The sequence below is a fragment of the Aureococcus anophagefferens genome (genome assembly GCF_000186865.1).
Source record: "Aureococcus anophagefferens unplaced genomic scaffold AURANscaffold_7, whole genome shotgun sequence".
In the NCBI taxonomy this organism is placed as follows: domain Eukaryota; class Pelagophyceae; order Pelagomonadales; family Pelagomonadaceae; genus Aureococcus; species Aureococcus anophagefferens.
The window spans coordinates 929,023-952,908 of NW_008705567.1; the positions used below are offsets into that span (position 1 = coordinate 929,023).

Sequence of the window (23,886 nt, forward strand, 5' to 3'; positions counted from 1 at the left end):
CANAGAGATTCGCTGCGGATGGAGCCGGAGGCGCGAGCAGCTAGCGGCGCATTTTGACGTTGCACGCTGCCCGCTCGTGATGGTGATGGTTACAGCGACCGCAGACGCAGAGCTACGACTGGCGCCGCGCCGCCGCGCGACGACGGACATGACAACGCGCTGGCCGAGATGAGCTGCGCGATGCGCGTCGACGATTGGCTTCGGCATTGCCGGGTAAACGCAATCCATCGACATGGAAGGGCAAACAAATGTGTACATCAAACGAGGGATCTCGCCTCGCTCGGTCGAGGCCATGAACACAATGTCATTCGACCATCACAGCTTGGAGAGTCGGGGCTTCGTGTGCGCCATGCGCGTGCGGTGCTCCGCGTCCGCCGACCGCCGCTTCAAACGCTGCGCGAGATCTCGACCGGCGGGCCGCGCGCCAACGCCGACTGCTGCTGGTCCGGGGCTGCCGATCGTCGGCTGCCCGGTGGGCGGCAAAGCGCCAGTCGGAGAGACGGCCCGGGGACGTCTGGGCGGTCCTGGACCGATTCGCCGCGGCGGCTCCCGCCCACGCTCTGGCGCTCGCCGAGCCGCCTCTGCGCGGAGAACCCGCACGACGTCGCGGGCCTCGACGTCGAGACCTTCGTCCAGGGCGGCGCGATGGAGCAGAAGACCGTGCACCTCGCGCTCGACGGCGCCTACATCGAGGGCTCCTACTACGAGCTCCAGTATGACACCGAGCGCGCGGCCTGCCTCGACTGGGGCGCGCCGGCCGAGGACGTCCAGGGCGCGCTCAACGCGCTCACGCTCACGGACGCGCGCGTCGACATCACGCCCGTCGGCGCCAACCCGTCGTTCGAGCACGCCCGCCTCGATGAGGAACACACGTGGGACTTCGCGCCGTTCCCGAACACGGTCGCGTGGCTCGACGCCATGGCCGCGCTCCCCGACCACGACGCGGTCCATGTAGTCAACGTGTTTTGGCTGCATCTGCACACGACGGTGGGCGCGCTCGACGTGCGCGAATCGCCCGTCGACAGCGGCCTCGGCCCGGCGTTCAACGGGACGGAGGCGGAGTCCTCGGCGACGCACGGCTACTACAACGTCTGCGTCTGCGAGCCCGCGGCGGCCAAGGCCTTCGGCCGCGGCCACTGCCCGGACGACGCGCCGGCCGCGACGGACGCCTATGCGCGACTCGCGGCCCTGGCCCTCTGCCGCAACGTCGCCGGCGCCGCGGGCATCCCGGCGAGCCGCTGCGACGCGTGTGGGTAACTTTGGATTCAATCAACGATGGTTCTGCGCAAAAATATGGGCTGCCACAGATGATTAGGCTCTCTTTCGTCTGGCGGTAGCGGCGGCAGCCAACAACAACGACACGATCGAGGCCGCGCGGCGCGCCGCCATCGTCCGCGAGTCGGCGGCGACCATCGCGACGCTCCGCGCCATGCTCTGCGGCAAGGTGAGCAACGCGTCGGCGCCGCTGCTCGTCGCCGCCGTCGGCCGCGACGCCGCGCAACTGACGCAGCGCGTCGAGGCGAAGCTCGCGCAGAGCATGCGCGTCGCCGGCGCCGCCGCGGCGCGGAAGGCGCTGCGGCGCGCGGCCGAGACCACGAACTTCGACTTTCGTCGCTTCGACGGCTACGACGCGGTCGTCGGCCCCGCGGTTCTAGCCCACTGGCAGGAACTGTTGGCGACCTACCCGCGGGCGCGCCTCGCCGTCGTGCTCGGCGCCGCGCACACGCCTCCGTCCAAGGTCGCGTCGCGGGCTCGGCTGTCGAGGTGCGCGCGCGCCGACGCCGCGGAGGCCGGCGAGCTCCTCGCGGCCTACGGGTCCGCCTGTCCGTCGACGTGGCAGCGGGCCAAGGTCGAGGACGCCGCCGTCGCGGAGATGCTCGAGAACGGCCGCGCGGAGCCCTGGGCGCCGCGCGGTCTGGAGAAGATCGAGGCCAGGTCGTGGCGCGCGTTCGGCGCCGCGGACTTCTTTGCGCGGACCTCGAAGCATCCCCTGCTCGTCTGCCCCGGCCAGGGCGGCACGGCGACGAAGACGCTCGCCGGCGCGCTCGTCGACGCGAAGCTCGCGCGCGACCACGACGCAATCGCGCACTACAACGGCCGCGTGCTCCAGGAGACGGCGGCCGCCGCCGAGGACGACCGCTTCGACTGGATCGGCGCGCACCACCGCGGGAGCCCCGCGTCCTGTGCGAGAGGCGTCGGCTGAAAACCGATCGGTAGGCTACGCGGCGCTGCTCGACACGCCGACGCCGGCCTTCTGGCGCGAGCTGCTCCTGGCGTGCGCCGCCGGCGTGGGCGTCGGGCAACTTCGCCGATTTCCGATCGACGTCCGATCGAGACGCCTATCGACGACCTCTATCGAGACGTCCGCCGCCAAGTCCGCGCCCTCCCCTAGGTAGAAAGCCGCCAGACATGCTTTCGTTAATTTACCGACCCCCACCACCTCACGGCGACGCCGCCCCCTCCCGCGCCGCGCGCTTCTCCTCCGCGTAGGCCGACGCCTCCGCGCGGAAGGACGCCATCATCGCCTTCGCGCGCTCGCTCGCGAGCCGCAGCCGCTCCCGCGCGCCCTCGTCCTCGTCGGCGACGGCCTCCTCGCGGGCCGGCGGCGGCGGCGGCGGCGGCGGCGCGACGACGGGCGACGGCGCGGGCGACTCCTTCTTCGCGCGCGCGAAGGCCGCGGCCTCGGAGCGCATGGTCTCCAGGGCGAGGCGCGCCCGGTCCGACGCCGACAGCGGCGCGTCGTCGACGTCCGCGGCGCCGCCGATGGCCGCGAGGAGGCTCTCGTCGGAGAGGAGGCTCTCGTAGGACGGCGCCGCGGCCGTCGCCGGCGAGAGGAAGGGTTCGGCCGCCACCGGGCTCGGCGTCGCCGGCGGCTCGCGCGCGGCCTCGGCCTTGAGCCGCTCGCCCTCGAGCCGCGCGGCCTCGAGGCGCTTCGCGAGGTCCGCCGCGGCGTCGTCGTCGAGGAGCGGCGGCGTCTCCGCCGGCGGTTTCAGGGGCTGCGTCTCCGCCGGCGGTTCCAGGGGCTGCTGCGTCTCCGTGTTCGGGGGCTGCTGCGTCTCCGTGTTCGGGGGCTGCTGCGTCTCCGTGTTCGGGGGCTGCGTCGCCGGCGGCGTCGGCGCCGGTCCATCCGCCGGCGCTTTCAGGGGCTGCGTCGCGGCCGGCTTCGCATCCTTGGGCGCCTTCTTCGCTTTGCTGCCCTGGCCGACCTGCGCCGCGAAGGCGTCGGCCTTGGTCTGCGCGTTCTCCTTCTCGCCGCGCTTGGTGCCCTTGTTCTTCTTGCGCGCCATCGCCTGGGCCAACGAAGTCTCCAGGAGCTTGCGTCGGGCTGCAACATGTGGTGTTGATTTGACGTTGCCGCTTGGTGCAACAAGTGATGAAGCACAAACACTTTCGCCAGACTCGCCTCGTCTCCGCGCCTTGCCAGATGTCCGGCTGCCGAATTCGCGGTTCCGCAACCACACCCACAATCATGCTCTCGACCATGCGCGCCGCGCGAGCGACGGCGCGCTCCTTCAGCACCGCCTCTGCCAAGATCGGCCCGCTGCCCCTGGTCTATATCAAGGGCGAGGAGATGACGCGGTACGCGTCGCAGCTCATGATGGACCAGTGGATCGAGCCCTTCATCGACACGTCCAAGTGGGAGACCTTCGATCTCAGTTGCGCGGCGCGCGACGCGTCCGACGACCAGGAGCTCCGCGACGCCGTCGAGGCGGGCAAGCGCCTCGGCGCGATCTTCAAGGAGCCGACGGTGACGCCGTCCGCGGAGCAGGTCGCGTCCATGGGCCTGTCCAAGGCCCTGCCGAGTCCCAACGGGGCCATGCGCCGGGGCTGGGACGGCGTGACCATCTCGCGGGACACGATCCACATCGAGGGCGTCGAGCTCGGCTTCAAGTCGCCCGTGCTCTTCGAGCGCCACGCGGTCGGCGGCGAGTACGGCGCCGGGTGGAAGGAGGTGGGCAAGGGCCGCCTCATCACGACCTTCTTCCCCGAGGACGACGACGTCGAGCCCTTCATCGTCGACGCGCGCAAGCTCGAGAACGACCGCAACGTCGCCGTCGTCTACCACAACCCGCTGGACAACGTCGCGGCGCTCGCGGACCACTTCTTCAGCCGGACGTTGAAGGCGGGCGTCACGCCCTACGTCGTCACGAAGAAGACGGTCTTCAAGTGGCAGGAGCCCTTCTGGCAGATCCACAAGGAGCTCTTCGACGCCAAGTACGCGGACGCGTTCCGCGAGGCCCGGGGCAGCACAAGAGAGCGAAATTCCCAACTTCAAAGGCTCCGATCTCGGCCGTTTTCCACTCGTTTCGGCTGATTTTTGGACGAGCGATCATCTCTCGGAGCGGTCTCGACGCGTGGGCGCTTTTTCCGGAACGCGCGCGCGCGGAACACTCACGTTGAAGCGACGTTGAATCACCCTTTTGCTGCCCAGGCGAGGCGGGGCTGCTCGACGCGACGGGCGGCGAGCTCCAGCACCTCATCTCGGACGCGGCGACGATGCAGATCATCCGCTGGACGCGCGGCGGCTTCGGCATGTCGGCCCACAACTACGACGGCGACATGCTCACGGACGAGGTCGCCCAGGTGCACCGGTCCCCGGGCTTCATCACGTCGAACCTCGTGGGCCGCAACGACGACGGCACGCTCATCAAGGAGTTCGAGGCGTCCCACGGGACCGTGTCCGATTTGTGGCACGCCCACCTCCGCGGCGAGGCGACGTCCTTCAACCCCCTGGGCATGGCCGAGGCCATCATGGGCGCGCTGGCCCACGCCGCTGACCTCGACGGCGACACGGAGACCGCGCGGCGCACGCACCACTTCGTCGCCACGCTCCGCCGCGCGATGCACAACACCTTTGTGTACGGCCAGGGCACCTGGGACATGGCCGGGCCCGACGGGCTGACGACGGAGGAGTTCGTGGCCAAGGTCGCGTGGCGCGTCGGCCGCTACTTGGAGGCCGAGGACGACGCGGAGACCGCGGACCCGGCCGCGGCGAAGCCGTCCGTGCTCCTCCGCCGCGGCGCCAAGCAGGTCGACGTGGACAAGGTCTCGGCCATGTTCGCCGAGTTCGACGTCGACGGCTCCGGGTCCATCTCGCTGGAGGAGTTCTCGGAGATGATGATCAAGCTCGGCCTCGCGCCCATGAAGGAGCCGGAGAAGACGTCCGCGTCCCGCGCGAAGATCGACGAGGCGGCCTAGGGGTGCGCGCCCCCGTACATATAAGCATAATCCGTCGCGTGTGTCTTAGCGCGCCGTCGACGCGCGCCGTGCGCTGCGGGCCGCCGGGGGGCCCCGCGCTTGTGGGTCAGTAGAAGCCGAGGGGGTGCGTCGACGCGGGCGACGTCTCCGGGTAGACGTACTCCTCCTGGACGAAGGACGGCGGCGCCGGGTTGAAGTCCGGGCAGTCGAAGCACGGGTCCCCCGGCAGCTTCTGGCGCCGCTGGCGCTTGCTCAGCGCGGCCTCGGCCTTGAAGAGCTCGCGCGCGTTGAGGCGGTGGAGGTGGTGGAGCGCCACGGTCAGCGCGTTCTGCGGCGCGGACCGGAGCGACGCGTCCAGCGGCCACGCGAGCGACTTGGCGTACTTGCGGTTCAGCTTCCGCATGAGCGCGAGCTGCTCGTCGTCGACGTCGTCGAGGAGCGCGCGGAGCCCCCGCTCCTTCAGGTCCCGGCGCGACACGGATAGGGACGTCAGCTCCTGGGCCGGCCAGTGCCAGGGCCATAAATCCGTCTGGGCGAAGGGGTCGAAGAAGGGCGCCGCGCGGAACGCGTCCAAGGTCTTCGACAACGGCTGGCCCGGCGCGACGACGGGCGCGGCGCCGCGGAGCACGACGGGGATCGTCCCCGCCAGCAGCGCGTCGACGATGCCCCGCTTCGCCGCGCCGGAGCCCGGCACCTCGAGGCTGAACGTCGCGTTGAAGAGGTAGGGCGACGCGTCGCGGTGCCGCGCGGGCACCTGCGTGGAATTTCGACTTCAATCTGCGCGTACTTGACGGTCTCGACGCGATCTTTTCGGCTGTGCTTCGAGAACTCGACGAGAGCAAACGATTCGTCCAAAAAACAGCCGAATCGACATCGATTTGACCGAGCCAGAGAACTTTGAAGTTTGGTCAGGACCCCTGGACTGATTTCCACACAGGCAAGCACCTCGACGCAGCCGCCGTGGCGCGAGCCCAGCGCGCCGCAGGCCGCCGCCAGCGCGGGCCGCACGGCGGCGCCGTCGCGGGGCGCCCGCGCCCAGGCGACGGCCTGGCTCCGCTTCTCGCGCGCGTCGAACGCGTCCCACCGCGGGCCCCGGGGCAGGAGCGCGGCGACGTGCGGCACGGGGTGGTCCCGGAGGTACGCGCGGCGGAAGTGGTCCTGGTTCTCCACCCTCAGCACGCGCGCCTGGCGCCAGGCCGAGAACTGCTCCGCCTCGCGGCAGGCCTCGTGGCGGCTCCGCGTCGGCGTCAGCTCGCGCGCCTCCGTGTGCCACCTGGGCGGGAAACGGGCGATGCGACGGCGCTTCGACGCGAGTGTGCCGCGCGTTCCAGAAAAAAACATCCATGCTTCGAGAGCGCTCCGAAAGTTGATCGCTCGTCCAAAAATCAGCCGAAACGAGCGGAAACCGAGCTTGGAGCCTTTGAAGTTGGGCACCCGTGTCCCGCGCCGCGCGCCACGCGCGCGACGCGCCCAGAAAGTGGTCCCGCCCCCAGCGCCGGTCCATGAAGGAGTAGTCCTTGCCGTTCGGGACGAACTCGGCGAGGTGCGCGTCCCAGATCGCCTCGAGCAATTCGACGAAATGCTTGCGGACGACGCGGCACCGCTCCTCGCCGATGGCGAACGCGTTCGACGGCGGCGGCACGGACTCGTGGTAGGGCACGAAGAACAGGTCCGCCGCGTTGGGGTCGTCGACGACGTTGTCGTAGGCCACGCCCAGGCCCCGGTGGAGCGCCAGCCCCACCGCGTGCTGCGCGCGCGGCGCGAGGACGTCGTCGCCGCGGACCGCGCCGAGCGCCTCGAAGTTCGGCGTCCACACGAGGTGGCCGTCCGCGTTTTTCGCATAGCGCGTCGACGACGCGTGGGGCCCGACCGTCAGGTCCAGGAAGGTGTAGGTCCGCGGCGGCTGGCCCGCGGCGACGCCCGCGACGTAGTCCAACTCGTCGGCGTCGTACTCGTGGTCCCACTTGAGCAGGTTCGTGAGGTTCTCGAAGGCCGCCGGCGTCGGGTAGACGAAGACCCGGGGCCGCTCGAGCTTGGGCGGGGGCGCGTCGAGCGCCTCGCGCGCGGCGCGCCGCGTCGCCGCGGTCCAGGGCGCCGCCGACGCGCCCTCGAAGCCCTTCCAGCGCTTCGTCGCCGCCATGTCGCGCTCGCAGCTCACGTCCGGCGCGGCGACGAAGCCCTCGGGCAGGTTCGCGCCGAAGGGCCGCGTCCCGGCGCCCGCGACCGCCAGCGCGGCGACCAAGAGAGCGTGTCTCAGCATCACCATTTGAGGCAGCCCATCATTGCGCGAATTATTTCGCGAGGTGCAAGAACGAGGAAATTACCGCCACCGCGTCCGCGCGCGCGGGTCCAGGAGCGGGGCGCCGCCGCGGGCCGCGGCGACGGCGTCGAAGGCCGCGAGCTCCGGGCGCGCGAAGCCCGGCGGCAGGTCGACGGCCTTGCCCCAGTGCGGCGCGGCGCCGCGCGCGGCGAGCGCGGATTCGACCCGGGCGACCCAGGCCGGCGGCGGCGCGCGCACCCAGACGTTGAAGCACGTGACGACGCCGCCGCCGGGTCCCGCGTTGGGGCCCAGGTGCGCGCGGTCCGACGCTGCGAGGCACTTGAGCTCGACGACGGCGCCGGCGTCGCCGCCGACGGCCGCGCGGACGTCCCGGAGCGCGCCCGGCACGTCGTCCGCGACGGCGTACTGGGACGTGTAGCCCTCGGCCTCGGGGAAGACGGGGCCCAGCAGGTCCGTGAGCGCGGGCGGGTAGGGCGCGAAGTTGCGCCCGTCGTACGGCGCCGCGTCGCCGCCGGCCGCGGCGTCGAGCGCGAGCGCGACGGCGACGCCTCGGTCGACGCGCCACCAGACCATGGCGTGGTCCGCGGCCGCGAACGTCGCCGCGAGCCAGTCGGGCCGCGCCTCGAGGGGCTCGCGGAGCGCGCGCGTCGACCGGACGACCTCGAAGGTCGCAACGGTGCGCAGCGCCAGTTCCACGACGACGCCGAGGCGCCCGGCGCTCGCGCGGTAGCACCGCAGGAGCTCGTCGCCGTCGTCGAGCCAGAAGCTCCGGCCGTTTTCGACGACGCGCGCGCCGACGACGGCGTCGCTCAGCGTGCCCCCGTGCGACGCCGTGGCGACGGCGCCGCCGACCGTGCTCTCTGGAAGACGGGCCAGGACGGGAGCGTCCCCGCGGGCGCGCAGGGCCGCGTTGAGGTCCGCGAGGACCATGCCGGCCTCGACGACCGCGACGCCGTCCGTGACGTCCACGAGCCGCGACCCGAGGCAGTCGCCGCCGTCCCGCGGCCGCGGGTCCCGGGAGTGGCCCCGGCCCCGGGGCAACGCGTCGCAGAACCCCCGCGGCGGCGCCCGGAAGCCGACGGTTCCGAGCGCGCGCCAGCACGCGTCGCAGTCGCGCAGCGCCTCCCAGAAACACGTCGTCTCCGCCGTCGCGGCGCCGCCGCAGGCGGCCAGCGCCTCGGCGAGGGCCGCCTTGCAGCCGCCGGCGACCCAGCCGTCGCCGGGGATCGTCTCCGCGGCGCCGTCGAACGCGACGACGACGCGCGCGTCCAGGTCCCAGGTCAACGCCGCGCTCCCGTCGCGGATCTCGCAGGTCGCTGTCTCGTCGCCCGGCCCGTCGAAGAGCACGAGCTCCACGGTGCCCGCGGCGCGCGCGTGGCGCAGGGTCATTGTAGCCCGGAGCGCGTCCGCGTCCGCTCGGACGTCGCCGGCGACGTCGCCGCAGTCGCCGAACCAGACGCGGCACGCGCGGACGACGTGCACGAGGACGTCGAGGAGCTCCGCCGTCGCGTCGCTGCGGCGCCAGTCGCCCGCGGCCGCGCGCCGCCGGCGCACGCGCCACGCGTAGGCGCGCGCGGCGGGCCGCCGGTCGAGGAGCGCGGCGACCCGCAGAACGCCCGGCTTCGACGCCCAGTTCTCGAGCGCGCGGAGCTGCTGCGTTTTCGAAATTCGCGCGTCGTAGGCGTCGCGCAGCGCCGCGGCCGCGGCCGGCGACCAGGAGCCGGGCTTCTCGGTGATTACGTGGAGCCCCGCGGCGAGGAGCGCCTCCACGGCGTTCTGCGTGCGCCGCCGCCGGCAGCGCGACGAGCGCGACGCGCGCGCCCGAGCGCGCGCAGGCCTCGACGCTGTCGAACTCCGCGATCGCCGCATGTTTGAGCTTTTTCAGCGCGCGGCCGCGCGACGCTTGCGTGCGAGCGCAGACGCCCACGACGTCGACCTTCAACTTGCGCAGCGACTCGCAGTGCGTCCGGCAGGCGAACCAGCCGCAGCCGACGAGGACCAGGGACTTGTTGTTAGTGATGTCTAGAGCTGCCATGTTTAGAGCTCACATCGTCTCTGCAACAGCATCCACAGCTCGCTGATCTGCATCTGATCTGCTCTTGACATCTTCACCATAGACAGAGCTGCTGATGGCCAACCCTTAGCTCCGTCAGCCCACAATTACCGCCGCAAAAGCACCGCGAAACAACAACAAGAACGATCATGGGCACGCGCGTGCACACGACGGCGACCGTCGTGGCCTACGCCGCCGCGGCCTTTGTGCTGGGCTACGTCTTCCCGCGCCGCCAGCCGACGACGCCGCCGCCCGAGCAGTCGTTCCTCCTCCTCGTCCAGCTCGAGTTCAAGACCGTCGAGGACCGCATGGCCGCCGAGGACGCCTGGCGGCCCGAGGCGGACCACTGCCGCGCCGCGGAGCCGGGGACGCTCTCGTACGAGCTCGCCCGCTCGGACAGGAACGACCGAATGATCATCATCATCGAACGCTACGCGGACAAGGAACGGGCCTACCTCGACGTCCACAAGAAGTCGGCGGCCTTCGCCAGGTTCCGGCCCCAGCTCGCGGCGCTGGACCCGAAGATCGTCGGCGAGTCGTACGTCGCGTCGGACCTCGGCTACATGTCGCGCGCCGAGCTCTAACGCGTTTAAACGAGGTGCGCGTCGCCCGGCTCGGGCTCGCGCGGCGGCAGCTCGACGTCGGCCGCGGCCTCGTCGTCGGAGCTCGCGGACGTCGCGCGCGTGACGGCGCGCGCGACGAAGTCCGCGCGCAACGACGCGAAGCCGCGGAGCAGCCCCGCGGGCGGCGGCTCCTTGCGCGCCCGGCGGTAGGCGACGACGCCGCGGAGGAGCTCCACGGCGATGAGCAACGCGGACGCGATGATCGTGCAGGACGAGAAGAGCGCGCCCCACGCGTCCGCGAGGGAGCCGTTGGCGCGCCGCGCGCTCAGGGCGACGACGCCGATGACGATGGACGTCAGCGAGCGCACGGAGTCCGCGCCGACGTGCGAGATCGCCGTCCACATGTTCATCTCGGACGCGCGGACGTCGATCTGCTTCTCGTCGCCGCCGTCGCTTTTGGCCGGGTCGCCGTACTTGCCGAAGGCGTAGAAGGCGCAGAAATCGAAGACGATGCCGAAGACGCCGAACCTACGAACAGTGCAATATAAACTTCGCTTCCGTGGTTCGACGGGCTCCGGAACGGCGGACGCGACGACGACGGCGCCGTCGAGGTCGTCCTCGACGTTTTTGGCCGTGATCGTGCCGATGGCGTCGCTGAGGCCCCAGCCCGTGATGGTGAACAGCACGGCGAGCGACAGCGCGGACGTCGCGAGCGAGAACCGCGCCTTCTCCGCCGGCGACATCGCCGTCGATTTCCGCCGGCACTCGCTGTAGAGGTTGCCCACGTAGGTCAGCGTGTCCACGAGCATGGACGCGCAGTCCACGAGGAGCGCGTCGCTGTGGCTCGCGAGCGCGAAGAAGAACTGGATCGTCGTGATGGTCCCGAAGAGCGCGATGCTGATGAGGAGCACCTTCGCGTTGCCCTTGACGGCGACGCAGTCCATGGCCATGCTCGGCGGCGCGCCGGCGGGTTTTGCGCGGGCTGCGAGCGTCCGAGGGACGCGCCGGCGCCGGCGGCGGCCACGAGCACGTGCGCCGCCGCCCAAACTGCGGCGAGGTGGGCTGCTTGGAAGAGTGAAGGTCAATTTCGGCTCGTTGACTTTCGGCAAGCAACAATATGGCAAAGGTGCTCGTGCCTCCTCCGCCACCTTCCCAACACCGCCTGCCATCACTCCACTCTTAGGTCTGCCTCTACGCGCTGCTCAAGGTCGAAAAGACCGCGACCGAGTCCGAGCTCCGCAAGGCCTACTACGCGCGCCGCCGCGCGTGCATTTTTAAATTGGGCGCGGCGCCTCACGCCCAACCGTCCGCAGGCGCTCGCGCGCAAGGTGCACCCCGACAAGCGGCCCGGCGACGCGGCGGCCGCCGCGGACTTCCACGCGCTCAAGCGGGCCTACGACGTGCTGAGCGACCCCGCGCGGCGGAAGCGCTACGACCGCGCCGGAACCGTCGGCGACGACGACGAGGGCTTCGAGGCCGCGTACGAGCGGTACCGCGGCGTCGAGATCTCCGAGGAGGACATCGAGGCCTTCGAGAGCGGCTACCACGAGAGCGCCGCGGAGCGCGCGGACGTGCTCGCGTACTGCGAGCGGCACGACGGCGACGTGAGCCGGATCCTCGAGGCGATCATCGGCTCGACGGACGGCGACGCCGACCGCTACGTGGCCATGCTCGCCAAGGCCTTCAAGGACAAGGAGCTGCCGAAGCGCTTCAAGAAGGGCTTCGACGCGTCGAAGACGCGCGTCATGGCGATCGCGGAGCTCGAGGCCGACGCCGAGGAGCTCGACAGCGACGACGACGAGGACGAGGAGGACGACGACGACGACGAGGAGGAGGAGGACGACGAGGCGAAGGTCGACCTCGGGAGCGAGTCGGACGAGGAGCCGACGCCGACGAAGCGAAAGGCCGCGGCGCGCGGCGGAAGCGGCGCGAAGCGGCCCAAGGGCGGCGAGCCGCCGTCGCACCTGCTGGCCATGTTCGCCGCGCGGCGCCAGGAGCGGCAGGACGGCTTCGACGCCTTCGCCGCGCGCTGGGAGGAGACGTCGAAGCGCGAGGCCGCGCAGGCCAAGGGCAAGAAGAAGAAGAAGGGCAAGGGCGGCACGGACTACGCGTGGTAGGGGCGCGCTCGTTTTCCCCACGGGCTAAGCATGCTCAGGACGGGGACTTAGTGGTGTGGCGTCGGGGGTCGGCCGCCTCGAGGCGGGCGCGGGGACGCTCGCGTCCCCGCGCGCGCGGGGTCTTCGAGGAGGCGGACGATCACAGACGGCGGGGCGATTGGGGAAACAGGAAACAGGGCGGGCGGCGCCGGAGGGGTTCGCATACGGGAAATTTTCTCCGCGCGGTCTCCGGCGCCGGGGGCGCGGCCGCGCGCTCAGAACGTGCGGCGGTCGGGCTGCATGAAGGCGAGGTCCTCGATGCCCAGCAGCAGGCCCGAGTCCGGCGGCAGGTCGAACATGTCGCCCCAGGGGTCGCCGAGGGCCCGGCGCGAGGGCCCCGGCGGCGCGGGCGGCGGCGGCGGCGGCGCGAGAGGCTCGACGTCGCGGGCCGCGAGGACGGGCGTCGGCGGCGCGCCGGCGGGCGCGGGCCGCTTCGGGCGGGGGCCGTCCCGGGCGTCGTCGCCGCGGCGCCGCTTCGTCGGCGCGCAGCCCTCCTGGGCGTTCTTGAGGAACTGGCGGAGCACGGGCTGGTCGGTCCAGAAGTCGAGGGGAACGCAGGGCTGGTCGAGGAGGACGAGGTCGTCCCAGGTCGGCGCGCGCCGCAGCGGCGCGTCGGTCTGCGGGGAGATGATGACCTGTGCCATTGCGAAGGATGCGCTCCGAAGGATGCACTCCGAGGCTTCACGTTCTTTCGATCTGGAGCAGCAATGCGCTTTGTTTCAACGGGGGGGCAATTGGGTGCGTTCTTCAAGCAAGCGCAGGATGTGCAATTGAGGCTCGGCTTCACGGTCGGTTTCCTTTGCGAGGCTGCCCCGAACGTGCAGACTCAACATCGCTCGCTGATCAGGGTTCTTGCCGCGGACGAGAGCCGGCTCCGACATGCTCCACGCCCTCTGCTGCGCCCTCTTGGCCGCGACGCCGCGCGCCCTGCGCGTCCCGCGGCGCGCCGTGCTCCGGTCGTCCGTCGCCGCCGTCGCGGCGCCGCGCGTCGCCGGCGCCAAGTGCGCCGACATCGAGACCTGCCGCGAGCTTGGCGACGCCAAAGTCGCCGCCGCCGAGGCCGCGAACCCGACGGTGCGCCTCGCCGACGGCGTCCGCTACAAGCAGCTGAAGGCCGGCACGGGCCCGGCGCTCGCGCGCGGCGACGTCGCGGACGTCGCGTTCAGCATCTCGTCCGCCGGCGGCTCCTACATGTACAGCCGGGGCCTGGGCTTCGAAAAGGACGCGGGCGGCGCCGTCGACGCGGGCGACTTCCTCCGCGTGACGCTCGGCAAGGAGCGGCGCGACGTGCCCGCGGGCATCGAGCTCGCGCTGCTCGGCATGCAGCGCGGCGAGAAGCGGCGCGTCGAGCTCCCGCCGGGCGACGCCGTCGGCTTCGAGTCGAGCGACTGGCGGCCCGAGCCGACGTCGCGGCGGGGCAAGGCGACGATCGTCGGCTACAAGCAGATCCTCCGGGGCAACGGGTCGTCGCAGCCGCCCTTCCCCGCGCTCACGGTCTGGGACCTCGAGCTGCGGCGGATACGGTAAATGAACTCATCTTTCGCACGTGTACAGATCGCAGTACGCCGGGCGAAGTTCGCCGGTATGCACCCCGCCTCGCGCGCGCGTCGCCCCGCGGGTCCGCTATCGCTTCGGGAAGAGCTGGCCGCAGTCCTTGATGATGGGCACGGTCGAGGGCTTGCCGCTCGGCGAGCCGACCTGGTCGATGGCGTAGAGGACCTGGAGGCTCTCGTGCGTCGCCGCGCACCCGAAGACGACGTGCTTCTCGTCCCACTCCTTCTTCTGCGCGCGCAGGCAAACGATAAAGAATCGGAGGGCGGAACGCATCGCACCTCGGCGAAGCTGAAGAAGAACTGGCTCCCGTTGCTGTCGAGGCCCCGGTTGCACATCGAGAGCACGCCCGGGCCCACGTGCTGCGCGCGGTGTCCGCGTCGGAACAAAAAAACAATGGACCGACGCACCCGCAGGATGAAGTTCTCGTCCTCGAAGGTCGTGTTGTCGCCGAAGGTGCAGCCGCTCCAGGTGCCGTCGCCGTTCCGGATGTCGCCGCCCTGGCAGTGGCTGTCGTTGACGATGCGGTGGAGCTTGGACCCCTTGTAGTGGAGCGGCACCTTGTCCTCCTTGCTCTTGCCGCGCTCGCCTAGGAGCGTAACCTCTCGCGCGCGCGAACCGGCGGAGAGCGGTGCGCACCGGTGCAGAGCGCGCGAAAGTTCTCGCAGGTCCTGGGGCAGAGGTCGGAGCGCAGCTCGATGATGATGCGCCCGACGTCGCGGTCCCCGATGGCGATGTCGAAGAAGACGATGGGGTTCTCGTCCCGCTTGCCCACGATGACGGGCGGGTTGTGCCGGTTCGTCATGGTCGCAGCGCGGCGCGAGAGCGGGGCAGCCTTTTTCGAAAGGGCAACGAGGGATTGTTGCACCGTGACTGCGACTCGGAGGAAAAAAAAACTAAACGCGACCGATTATGAGCGGCGCCACCCCCCCCCTCGACGAACCTACCTCCGGGCGAGGAGCACCGCGCGGTCCGCGTCGTCGAAGAGCGCCTCCGCCGGCTCGAAGGCGCCGTCCGCGATGGCGCCGAGGACCTCCGGGGAGCACCAGTGGGCCTCGTCGCGCCAGAGCGCGTCGGCGGCGGCGCCCGGCGCGTCGAGCGCCGCCAGCGCCGGGTGCTGGGCGACGAAGGCGTCGCAGTACGCGTTGCCCTCGCCGCAGCCGCTCGCGCAGAACGCGGCCACGCCGCAGTCGCAGGCGCCGTCGAGGCGCGGGGCCGCGGCCGCCGCGGCGTCGAAGGTGCCCGCGCAGGTCTCCGGGAGCCGCGCGAGGGCCTCCCAGAGGCACGCGGCCGACGGCGCGGCGCCGCACGCCGCCGCCGCCGCGGGGTAGCGCGCCATGTCGAAGGCCGCCGTCGCGCCGTCGCAGTCGCCGCAGGACGCGTCACCCGCTAGCGCGGCGGCCGCCGCGGCGCAGCGCTGCGCGCCGTCTACTTTCGTCGTCTGCGCGGCGAGCGCCGCGAGGGGCCGCGCGGCGGGCGCCGCGTAGCGCACGCAGGCCAGCAGGGCGCCGCAGCTCAGGGCGGCGCCGACGAGGAACACCTCGAGGCGCCGCCGCTCGCGCTTCTCCTGGGAAGGAGGCACGAGGGGCGCGCGCTCCCACTCCATGAGTGCCGCTGAGCCGACCTGGTCGATGGAATAGAGGACCTGGAGGCTCTCGTGAATCGTCGCGCACTCTCGAAGACGACGGGGCAGCCCTTGCCTATGCGTTTCCTTCGAGAGGGATGATATCACCGGTGTTCCATAACCGCAACGTCGAAAGTCGAGGTCTGCAATGAAAACAGCGAGCAAAACTCGATCGAGGTGACCTCACACGACGTCGACTCCAGCATCCTTCGAGCCCGCCTGCGCCTGCCATCCTCGTCCAGAGATCCACGATGGCCAAGTCGATTCTCGCGCTCGCGCTCCTCGCCGCCAGCTCCGACGCCTTCCAGCCCAAGGCCGCGGCGCCGCGCGCCACTGTCGCGGTGAGTGGCATCCGCTCCTTCCTCCGCCGCTATGCCAAAGGAAGCGACCCGCTCGCGAGACGCCAGCATTGGCGCCGCCGCGAGCAAAAACGCACCAAAATCGTAGGTGTCGGCGGACCGCGTCTTCTCCGCCGCCGAGGCGGCGGCGCGGAGATCAAGGCGGAGACGACGGCGCTGCTCCTCATCGAGTACCAGAACGAGTTCACGACGGAGGGCGGCAAGCTGCACGACGCCGTCAAGGACTCCATGGTGCGTCTCCCGCCGCGCGCGCGATCCGTCGAACCATTCCGCCGCGCAGGCCGCGACGGGCATGCTCGAGAAGTCGGCGAAGGTCGCCGCCGCGGCGCGCGACAAAGGCGTCACGGTGATCCACGCGCCCATCTCCTTCGCCGCGGACAGGGCAGGACAAGAGTGATTCAACGTCGCTTCAACGTGGGTGTTCCGCGCGCGCGCGTTCCAGAAAAAGCGTCCACGCTTCGAGACCGTCCCGAGAGATGATCGCTCGTCCAAAAATCAGCCGAAACGAGTGGAGAACGGCCGAGAAAGGAGCCTTTGAAGTTGGGAATTTCGCACTCTTGTCCTGCCCAGGCCGCGGACGGCTCCGACAACCCGAACAAGGGCCTCGGCATCCTCGCGGGCTGCGCCGCCGACAAGCTCTTCACGGCGGGCGAGTGGGGCGCCGAGTTCCACGCGTCGATGGCGCCCGCGGCCGGCGATCTGGTCGTCGAGGGCAAGAAGGGCCTCGACGCCTTCCCGGGCACGAACCTCGAGCAGCTCCTCGTGACAACAAGATCGAGTCCGTCGCGCTCTCCGGCTTCCTCACGAACTGCGCACGGCCTACGAGAAGGGCTTCAACACGATCACGCTCACGGACCTCTGCGCGACGACGTCGCCCGAGGGCCAGACCGGCGCGACGGAGGGCACCTTCGGCATGTTCTCCGCGCCCATGACCGGCGAGGAGTTCCTGGGCAAACTGTGAAGCGACCCGCGGCCCCGCACCTGAATCTGGTCCCCGCCCCTGAATTAAATCTCTCCCTCTTGCGTGTTACGCCGCGTCCCTCACGCGGGCGGCACGGCCTCGACGCCGTCGTGCGCGAGCCCGAGCGTCGTCCCGTAGAGCGCCGCGTCCGTCGTCCGGCCGCCGCCGCCGCCGCCCTGGACGACGACCTTGGCGTTCGCCGACGTCGCGAGCGCGAGGTTCGCGGCGATCTGCGCGCGGTCGATGAGGAGGCGCGCCGCGGCGGCCGCGCCGTCCCCCGAGCCCTCGCCGCCGAGCGCGTCCGCCACGGACCGGAGCGCGTAGGCCATGCCCTCGGCCTCGGCCTCGAGGCGCCGCCGCTCGCCCTCGGCGGCGAGGACGACGGCGTCGCGGCTCGCCTCCGCGGCGTTGACCACGGACTGCTTCGCGCCCTCGGACTCGAGGATCACGGCCCGCTTCCGCCGCTCCGCCGCCATCTGCAGCTCCATGGCGGACACGATCTCCGGCGACGGCAGGATGTCCCGCACCTCCACGCGCACGACGTCGATGCCCCAGTTCGTCGTCACCGCGTTCGCCTCGCGCAGCAGGATCTGGTTCAGCTTCTCGCGCGCCGTGAACGTCTGGTCGAGCGACAGCTGGCCGATCTCCGATCGCAGCTGCGTGAGGATGAGGTTGGAAAGACCGACGGCGTAGTCGTCGATGCGGTACTTGGCCTGCGTGAGGTCGCGGATGCGGTAGAAGACGACGGCGTCCGCCGTCAGCGGCGCGTTGTCCATCGTGATGCACCGCTGCGCGGGCACGTCGAGCACGCGCTCGCGCACGGACGTGTAGCAGCTGAGGCGCTCCACGAAGGGCAGCTTCAGGTGGAGGCCCGGCCGCAGCGTGCGGTCGTATTTGCCGAGGCGCTCGACGAGGCCCGCGTTGCCCTGCGTGACCATGGCGAAGCTGTCGAGCGCCGTCACGACGGCGCCGACGGCGATCGGGATGCCGAAGCTCAGGGCGGTCTCGAGGGTCACGTCGCCGAGCGCCGCAGTGGCCGTCGGCAGTTTCGCGCCGGCGCCGGGCAGGCACATCGCGAGCAGCAGGGGGTGTGGTCCGCATGACTGGTTTTGGCTGGCGTCGACGGCGGCGCGCGCGCGCAAGCAAAGAGCTCTCGGTTGATCCGGCAGAGGTTCAACAGATGTTCATCATCTGTTCAAGCAGCCTTCAAGCAGGCCTGATTGAAGCTCAAGAAAGGTGCGATTTAGGAGATCCCCGGCCGCACCGCAAAGGTAAGGTGGCCGCCGGTGAGCTTCACGGGCGGAATCAGCACCTCCGTGAACGTGCGGTTCCACCAGACGACGGGCGCCGCGCCCAGCTCGCGGAGCGCCTCGCCGGCGAGGTCCCAGAGCGGCGCGCGCATCTCGTAGTGGTACATGTCGACCTTGGCGAGCGCGTCCGCCCCCCCGGCGAGGAGCGCCGCGTCGTCGCGCGACGCCGGCGCGAGCAGCGACCGCGCGAGCGCGTCGCCGTCGAGGAGCTTGGCGAGGAACGCGTAGAGCCACCGCTCGCGGCCCCGGAGCATCTGCTGGTGGGGCTTGAAGCCGATGAACCAGATGTTCCAGTCGAGGCGGTGGTGGTACGGCGCGGAGAAGCAGGGCCGCCGGGCCACGTCGCCGGGCTTGCAGGGGAACTCCAGTTCGGTCCAGGTCGCGCCGCCGTCCGGGGACAGGGACACGATGGGCTCGTAGCGCCGCTCGCCGACGGACCCGAAGGCGCCGTACGTGTTCACCAGCCTCCACGGGTCGAAGGACGCGTTCATGACCTGGCCCCGGCCCGACGTCTGCAGGAGGTTCGCGACGACGGGCCGCGAGAGCCAGCCCACGACCCCAACAACCGCCAGATCCGCGAGCCAGCGGAGCGCGGAACGCTTCCTCCTCGCCGGCGCCGCGGTCCTCCGAAAGACGCCGTCGTCCAGGCAGGCGAGCGCGGGGACGACCGTGAGGTGGTTCAATATGGAGAAGTTGCCCGACGCGGCGATGGCGACCATGAAGCCCGCCTGGACCGCGCCCGCGGCGCGGCGCGCGTGCCTGAGCGCGCCCCACCCCGGCGCGAGCACGAGGCACGACGTGTAGAGCTGCACGAACAGGTCGACGTCGACGCCGCGCGAGAGCGCGCGCCGCGGCAAAAAGTGGAACGCGAAGGACAGCGGGCTCGGCACGGGCTGCGTCTCGAAGTGGTACCAGAGGCACTCCTTCCTCGCCCAGCAGCTGCCGCCGCGGATCTTGATGAGGCCCGCGCCGATCGAGATGCGGAAGCAGAGCCAGCGGAAGAGCCAGAGGATCGGGAGCGACGGCGCCGCGCGCCGGTCGTTCCAGGAGCAGAGGAAGACCGCGAGGAAGCCCGTCTCCAAAAGCTGCGACTCCCACCCGTAGCTGTAGAAGCTCGACCCCTCGCCGGCCTCGACGACGCTAAAGTAGAGCAGCCAGCACGCGGCGAAGACGCCCGCGTAGTGGCCGCCGGCGGCGGCGACGGCCGCCGCCGCGAGGCCCGCGAGCGCGACGCGGTCGAGGTTGTCGTCGCTCCGGTCCAGGAACCACCAGACGCTCGGCCGGTGGAGGAAGCCGCGCCGCGCGTCGCCCGCGAACGCGGCCTGCCCGCGCTCGACGTGGTCGCGGAACGGCGCGAGGCCGCCGGACCCGAGCAGCGCGCGGTTCTGCCGGTAGGCCGCGAGGGAAGGCGAACGCGTAGACGAGGCCGAGCAGCGTGCAGATCAAGTGCTTGGCGACGGCGAAGGACGACGACGCGTCGCCGGGGTGCGCCGCCTCGACCGGAGTACGCTGCGACGCGGCCGGCGGCGCCGGCGTCGGCTCCTCCTCTTTGCGCCGGTGCTTGCGCTGGATCTTGACCATCGGCAAGCAGCCTTGCGGCAATGATTCGGCGAGCGCAATGGATTGAAGTCCAAAGTTGCCCCCAGGATAGCGCAAAAACCCTTAGACGTTCTTCTCCGGGACGAGGGAGCCCGTCTTCGTGCGCTTGTCGGAGTAGGGCCGTCGGTAGCGCCAGGGCCCGGAGTTGGCCTTGCGCTGGCGCTTGATCTCCGCGACGGACTTGCGCATGAGCCGGTCGTGGAGCTTCTCGTGCATGAGCCAGTCGCCCGGGTGGGAGCGCCGGTGCTTGTGGATGTGGAGCCCCGCCTCCGCGCTGCAGTGGAACTTCCAGGGCCCGTCCTTCTCGACGGCGAGCCGCACGCAGCCGCGGATCGTGAGCCGGTCGACTTTCTCCAACTTCCGGAGGCACGCGAGGCCGCCCGTGAGGTTGGGGCAGTGGTTCAGGTTCACGCGCGTGAGCGACGCGACGTTGCGCAGGTGGTGGAGCCCGCCGGCGAACTGGTTGTGGTGCATGCCCGAGCCGGACAGGTCGAGGAACTGGAGCTTCGGGCTCTCGCAGAGCGGCTCGAGGTCGCCCTCGAGGCCCCGGCAGCCGTGGAGGTCCAGGGTAATTAACCGCAGGACCTTCATGCTCTTGAGCGTGCCCGTGAGGAGGTGCGCGTTCTGGAGCACGAGGTGCTTGAGGTTGAGCATACGGTTCGCCTTGTGCAGGCTCCCGGCGAGGCCGCTCGGCCGCCGCTTGCCCCGGAGCCGCAGGGACACGAGCTTGGCGTGGGGCAAATCGTCGAAGGACCCCGTGACGTGGCCGCAGTCGTAGAGGTGGAGCGTCGACAGTTGCTCGCAGCCCTTCAACGCGCGACGTCGCCGCCGACGGCCGTGCCCTCCAGATCCAACGTCCGCAGCTGGTCCAGCTTCCGGAGCGACGCGAAGTCGCCGGCGACGTGGCTGCAGCCGCTCAGGTTGAGCGTGATGAGGTGCTTCAGCTCCTCGAGGGGCGCGAGCGTCCCCGCCAAACTCTTCGCGTCTTTGAGGCACAGCGTGCAGAGATGCGCGAGCTTCGACAGGGCGTCCAGGGACCCCGTGAGCTGGAGGGGGCGGTCGAGGTTGACCTCGACGAGGTCGCCGTAGGCCGCGAGGCAGTCCAGCGTCCCCGTGACCGCGGCGCCGCCCGCGCGCTTCGGGTCCCGCTCGTTCTCCTTGCCCGCGCCCGCCCGCTTCGCGAGCACGAGCGACACGCCGCCCTTGGCGCCCGCGACGCCGAGCGTGGCCTCGAGGTGGGACGCGAGCGACGACTCCGCGCGCGAGATGCGGCGGAACGTGCGCGAGAAGTCGCGGATCGCGCCGTCGAAGCGGTCCTCGCGCCGGCTCCGCGTCGCCGACAGCGCGAGCCAGGCGCCGTGCTGGAACTTGGCGCAGCGGTCGACGGTGACGCCGGAGCGCCGGCCGCCGTTGAAGCGCCGCTCCCACTCGCCGTGGTTGAACGCGGGGCGGCCGACGTCGACGTCCGTGTCGTCGTTGCCGTTCGCGTCGATGGCCGCGAGCTCGTGGAGGTGGGCCAGGATGCGCCCGAGCTGGCGGTCGAGCGCCGCGCACTGCGCGCGCACGGCGGGCCCGTAGGCGCCGCGGAGCGCCGCGTCCGCGTCGTCGCGCTGCTCCGCGAGCGCGCGGCACGTCCGATCGCCGAACTCGAGCGTCTCGAGGATCTCGATGAAGCGCCACAGATCCGGGAGCACGTGGTTCGCGCGGTCCGCGCCGCGCGTGCGGTCGTCGAGGTCCTTGCCGAGCTTGCCGAGCTCGAAGAGGAGCAGCCGCGCGAGGTCCCTCAAATCGCGAGTCTCGGGGAACGCCGCGAACAGCGCGTCCAAATCCGCGTCCTTCGCCAGCGCCCGCTCGACGCCCGCGGCCGTCCGCGCCGCCGCCCTGCGCGCGCCGCGCCGCTTGCCCTCGTCGACGATGAAGTCCGTCGCGGCCCTTCCGTCGCGGGGCACGTCGTGGACCGGCGGCTCGGGCGCGATGGGGCAGTCGCGGCTCGCGGCGATCCAGGGCGGCATGTCGAAGCGCTTGAGGTGGCGCCGGTGGCGCGACTCGTGGGACGCGTAGGCGGACGTCCAGGGCCGCTTGACCTGGCCCTCGGGGTCGCGGACGACGAAGTACTCGCCGTAGTCCTTGCCGCCGCCGGCGACGTCGACCTTCTTCCCCGCGGCCTGGGTCTGCGCCTGGGCCTCGCGCTCGGCCTTGCGCTTCTCCTCGCGGATCTGCTGGGTCTTCGTGGTCTTGGCTTTCGACGCGGACGACCAGTGCTCCTTGGGGCCGTTCGCGCGCGGCGTCGTGACCGCGGGTTCTTCCGCCGCGGCGGGCGCGGGCGCGGGCGCGGGCGCCGCGGCCTCGCGCGGCGTAACGCCGCCGTCGTCGCTGTCGTCGAGGTCCGCCGTGCGGATGGGCCGGGGCCCCCGCGGCGCGTCCTCCGGGACCACCACTTCTTCGACGTCTTCGAGCACGAGAAAGTCGTCGTCGTAGGACGCGTCGTCGCTCGGAGTTTTGTCCTTCGCTTGCTTCGCGGGCGCCGGCGCGCGGCCCGCCTCGACGTCTTCTAAAAGTCGCAGCTTCTCGCGCGCGGCGAGGCAGAGCGGGTCGCCGGAGACGTCATAGCCCGCCGCGACGGCCGCGTTGAGCGCCGCGGACAGGGAGAAAACGTCGGCGTCGTCGCCCGCGGCGGCCTCGAGCTGCCGCGTCGCGTCCGCGCGGAACTCCTCGCGGAGCCGCTCCGCCTCGAGGTCGCCGAGCGCCTTTCGCGCCGCGGCGACGTCCTCGACGCCCTCGGCCTCCGCGGCCGCGAGCGCCTCCCGTAGCGCCGCCTCCGAGCCGGCCTCGACGGCGGCGCCCAAATCTTTGGCCGCGCGGCCCTTGCGCTTCCGCGTCACGGCCTCGAGCTCGAGCCTCTTGAGCTCGTCCTCCGCGTACGCGAGGACCTCGTCGCCCTGGAGCCGCGCGGCGCGGGCCGCGTCGACGGCCTTGGCGAGCTTTTTGAGGTCGCCGCGGTCCACGGCGTCCGCCAGCTTCTCGCGGCACTTCTCCTGGGTCCGCGCCAGCTTCGCCGCGGCGTCCAGATCCGCCAGGAGCTTCATCGCGTCCGCGCAGGCGCGATTCCGCGCGGTGTCGAGGCCCGCGAGGCGCGCGGCGTGGAGCGCCTCCTCGATCTTGACGGGGTCCCGGAGCCGCGCCGCGTCGACGACGGCCTCCTCCGCGGTCCGGCGCGTCCGCTCGACGTCGCGCGCCAGGAGCTCCTCGAGGAAGGCGCGCATGGCCTCGCAGACGTCGACGTGTTCCGTGTCCAGGCCCGCGTCGTCGGCGAAGGCCAGCGCCGCGCGCATGGCCTCCGGGTCCCGCGACGCGTAGGCCCGGTCGCACCGCTCCTCGGCGTCGCGGACCTTCAACAAGGTGGTCCGGTAGGCCCGCGCCTGGAGGCACGCGGGCTCCTTCTCCGGGTTGACGCCCTGGCGGCACGCCTCGCGCAGCGCCTCGTCGATGAGGTCGACGTCCGCGTCGTCGACGGCCGCGGCGAGCTGGCGGAGCGCCGCGTCGACGCCCGCGGACGTCTTCGGGTTCGTCGCGCCGGTCAACGCCGCGTACTGGCGCCGCGCCTGCGCGAGCACGACGTGGTCGCCGGCGACGCCCGCGGCGGCGGCGCTCTTGAGGCCCTCGAGGATGGCGCCGGCGTCGTCGTTGTCGACGGCGAGGGCCAGCGCCATCTTCGCGTTGCGCTGGGCCTTGACGTCCTTCGCCGCGCCCGCCGGCGGCGGCGGCGGCGCGCCCGGCGGCTCGCGGCGCAGGCTCCGCTTGGGCACGACGCCCCGCTCGTCGTGGAGCGACCCGACCCAACGGTCGCCGTCGACGTCGGCGACGACCGTGACCGCGTCGCCGACGTCCAAAGCGAGCTTGGGGGGCCCCGTCGCGTCGCTCTCGGGGACGACCTTTTCGACGACGAAGAGCACGTCGCCCGCCGCCGGATCCTCCACGTCTTCGAGCGCGACCCAGAGCTTCGGGAAGACGCCCTCCTCGCCGTGGAACTTGCCCCGGAAGAAGCCGTCGCCGACGTCGCCGAGCACGGCCAGACGGTCGCCGGCCTTGAATTTGAGGTAGGCGTGCGCGCCGTCGTGGGCCTTCGCCGGTGCGTAATCGAAGTGCGCGATCGCGTGGCGCACCAGGACTTGCGCGACCTCGGGCTCGGGCTCGAAGGGCGCCGTCTCGAAGTGGGCCGCGCCGCCCGCG

At 71.4% G+C, this 23,886-nt stretch overlaps 7 protein-coding genes across 7 annotated transcripts; 3 read left to right on the forward strand and 4 right to left on the reverse strand.

Annotated features, from left to right (window-relative positions):
- Positions 1-645: 645 nt before the first annotated feature.
- AURANDRAFT_63500 (hypothetical protein) lies at positions 646-1,257 on the forward strand (the record flags this gene model as incomplete). The annotated part of the gene is made up of 1 exon (XM_009037840.1): positions 646-1,257. One exon carries the CDS (start codon positions 646-648, stop codon positions 1,255-1,257), a length of 612 nt encoding a protein of 203 aa, XP_009036088.1.
- Positions 1,258-2,441: 1,184 nt separating this feature from the next.
- Positions 2,442-3,287, reverse strand: AURANDRAFT_63501 (hypothetical protein; the record flags this gene model as incomplete). Its single annotated transcript, XM_009038098.1, has 1 exon — positions 2,442-3,287. The coding sequence occupies one exon, from the start codon at positions 3,285-3,287 to the stop codon at positions 2,442-2,444; it is 846 nt and encodes a 281-aa protein (XP_009036346.1).
- Positions 3,288-3,598: 311 nt separating this feature from the next.
- AURANDRAFT_71458 (hypothetical protein) lies at positions 3,599-5,236 on the forward strand (the record flags this gene model as incomplete). Its single annotated transcript, XM_009037841.1, has 2 exons — positions 3,599-4,304; positions 4,433-5,236. The coding sequence occupies 2 exons, from the start codon at positions 3,599-3,601 to the stop codon at positions 5,197-5,199; spliced, it is 1,473 nt and encodes a 490-aa protein (XP_009036089.1).
- Positions 5,237-11,421: 6,185 nt separating this feature from the next.
- AURANDRAFT_14383 (hypothetical protein) lies at positions 11,422-11,787 on the forward strand (the record flags this gene model as incomplete). The annotated part of the gene is made up of 1 exon (XM_009037842.1): positions 11,422-11,787. A coding segment is annotated over one exon (366 nt), but the record flags the coding sequence as incomplete, so codon positions are not given.
- A 2,088-nt stretch (positions 11,788-13,875) lies between these two features.
- On the reverse strand, positions 13,876-14,608 carry AURANDRAFT_24923 (hypothetical protein; the record flags this gene model as incomplete). The annotated part of the gene is made up of 4 exons (XM_009038097.1): positions 13,876-14,034; positions 14,085-14,165; positions 14,214-14,392; positions 14,443-14,608. 4 exons carry the CDS (start codon positions 14,606-14,608, stop codon positions 13,876-13,878), a joined length of 585 nt encoding a protein of 194 aa, XP_009036345.1.
- Positions 14,609-17,046: 2,438 nt separating this feature from the next.
- On the reverse strand, positions 17,047-17,733 carry AURANDRAFT_13179 (hypothetical protein; the record flags this gene model as incomplete). Its single annotated transcript, XM_009038096.1, has 1 exon — positions 17,047-17,733. A coding segment is annotated over one exon (687 nt), but the record flags the coding sequence as incomplete, so codon positions are not given.
- Positions 17,734-18,227: 494 nt separating this feature from the next.
- AURANDRAFT_6587 (hypothetical protein) lies at positions 18,228-18,767 on the reverse strand (the record flags this gene model as incomplete). The annotated part of the gene is made up of 1 exon (XM_009037745.1): positions 18,228-18,767. A coding segment is annotated over one exon (540 nt), but the record flags the coding sequence as incomplete, so codon positions are not given.
- Positions 18,768-23,886: the final 5,119 nt, after the last annotated feature.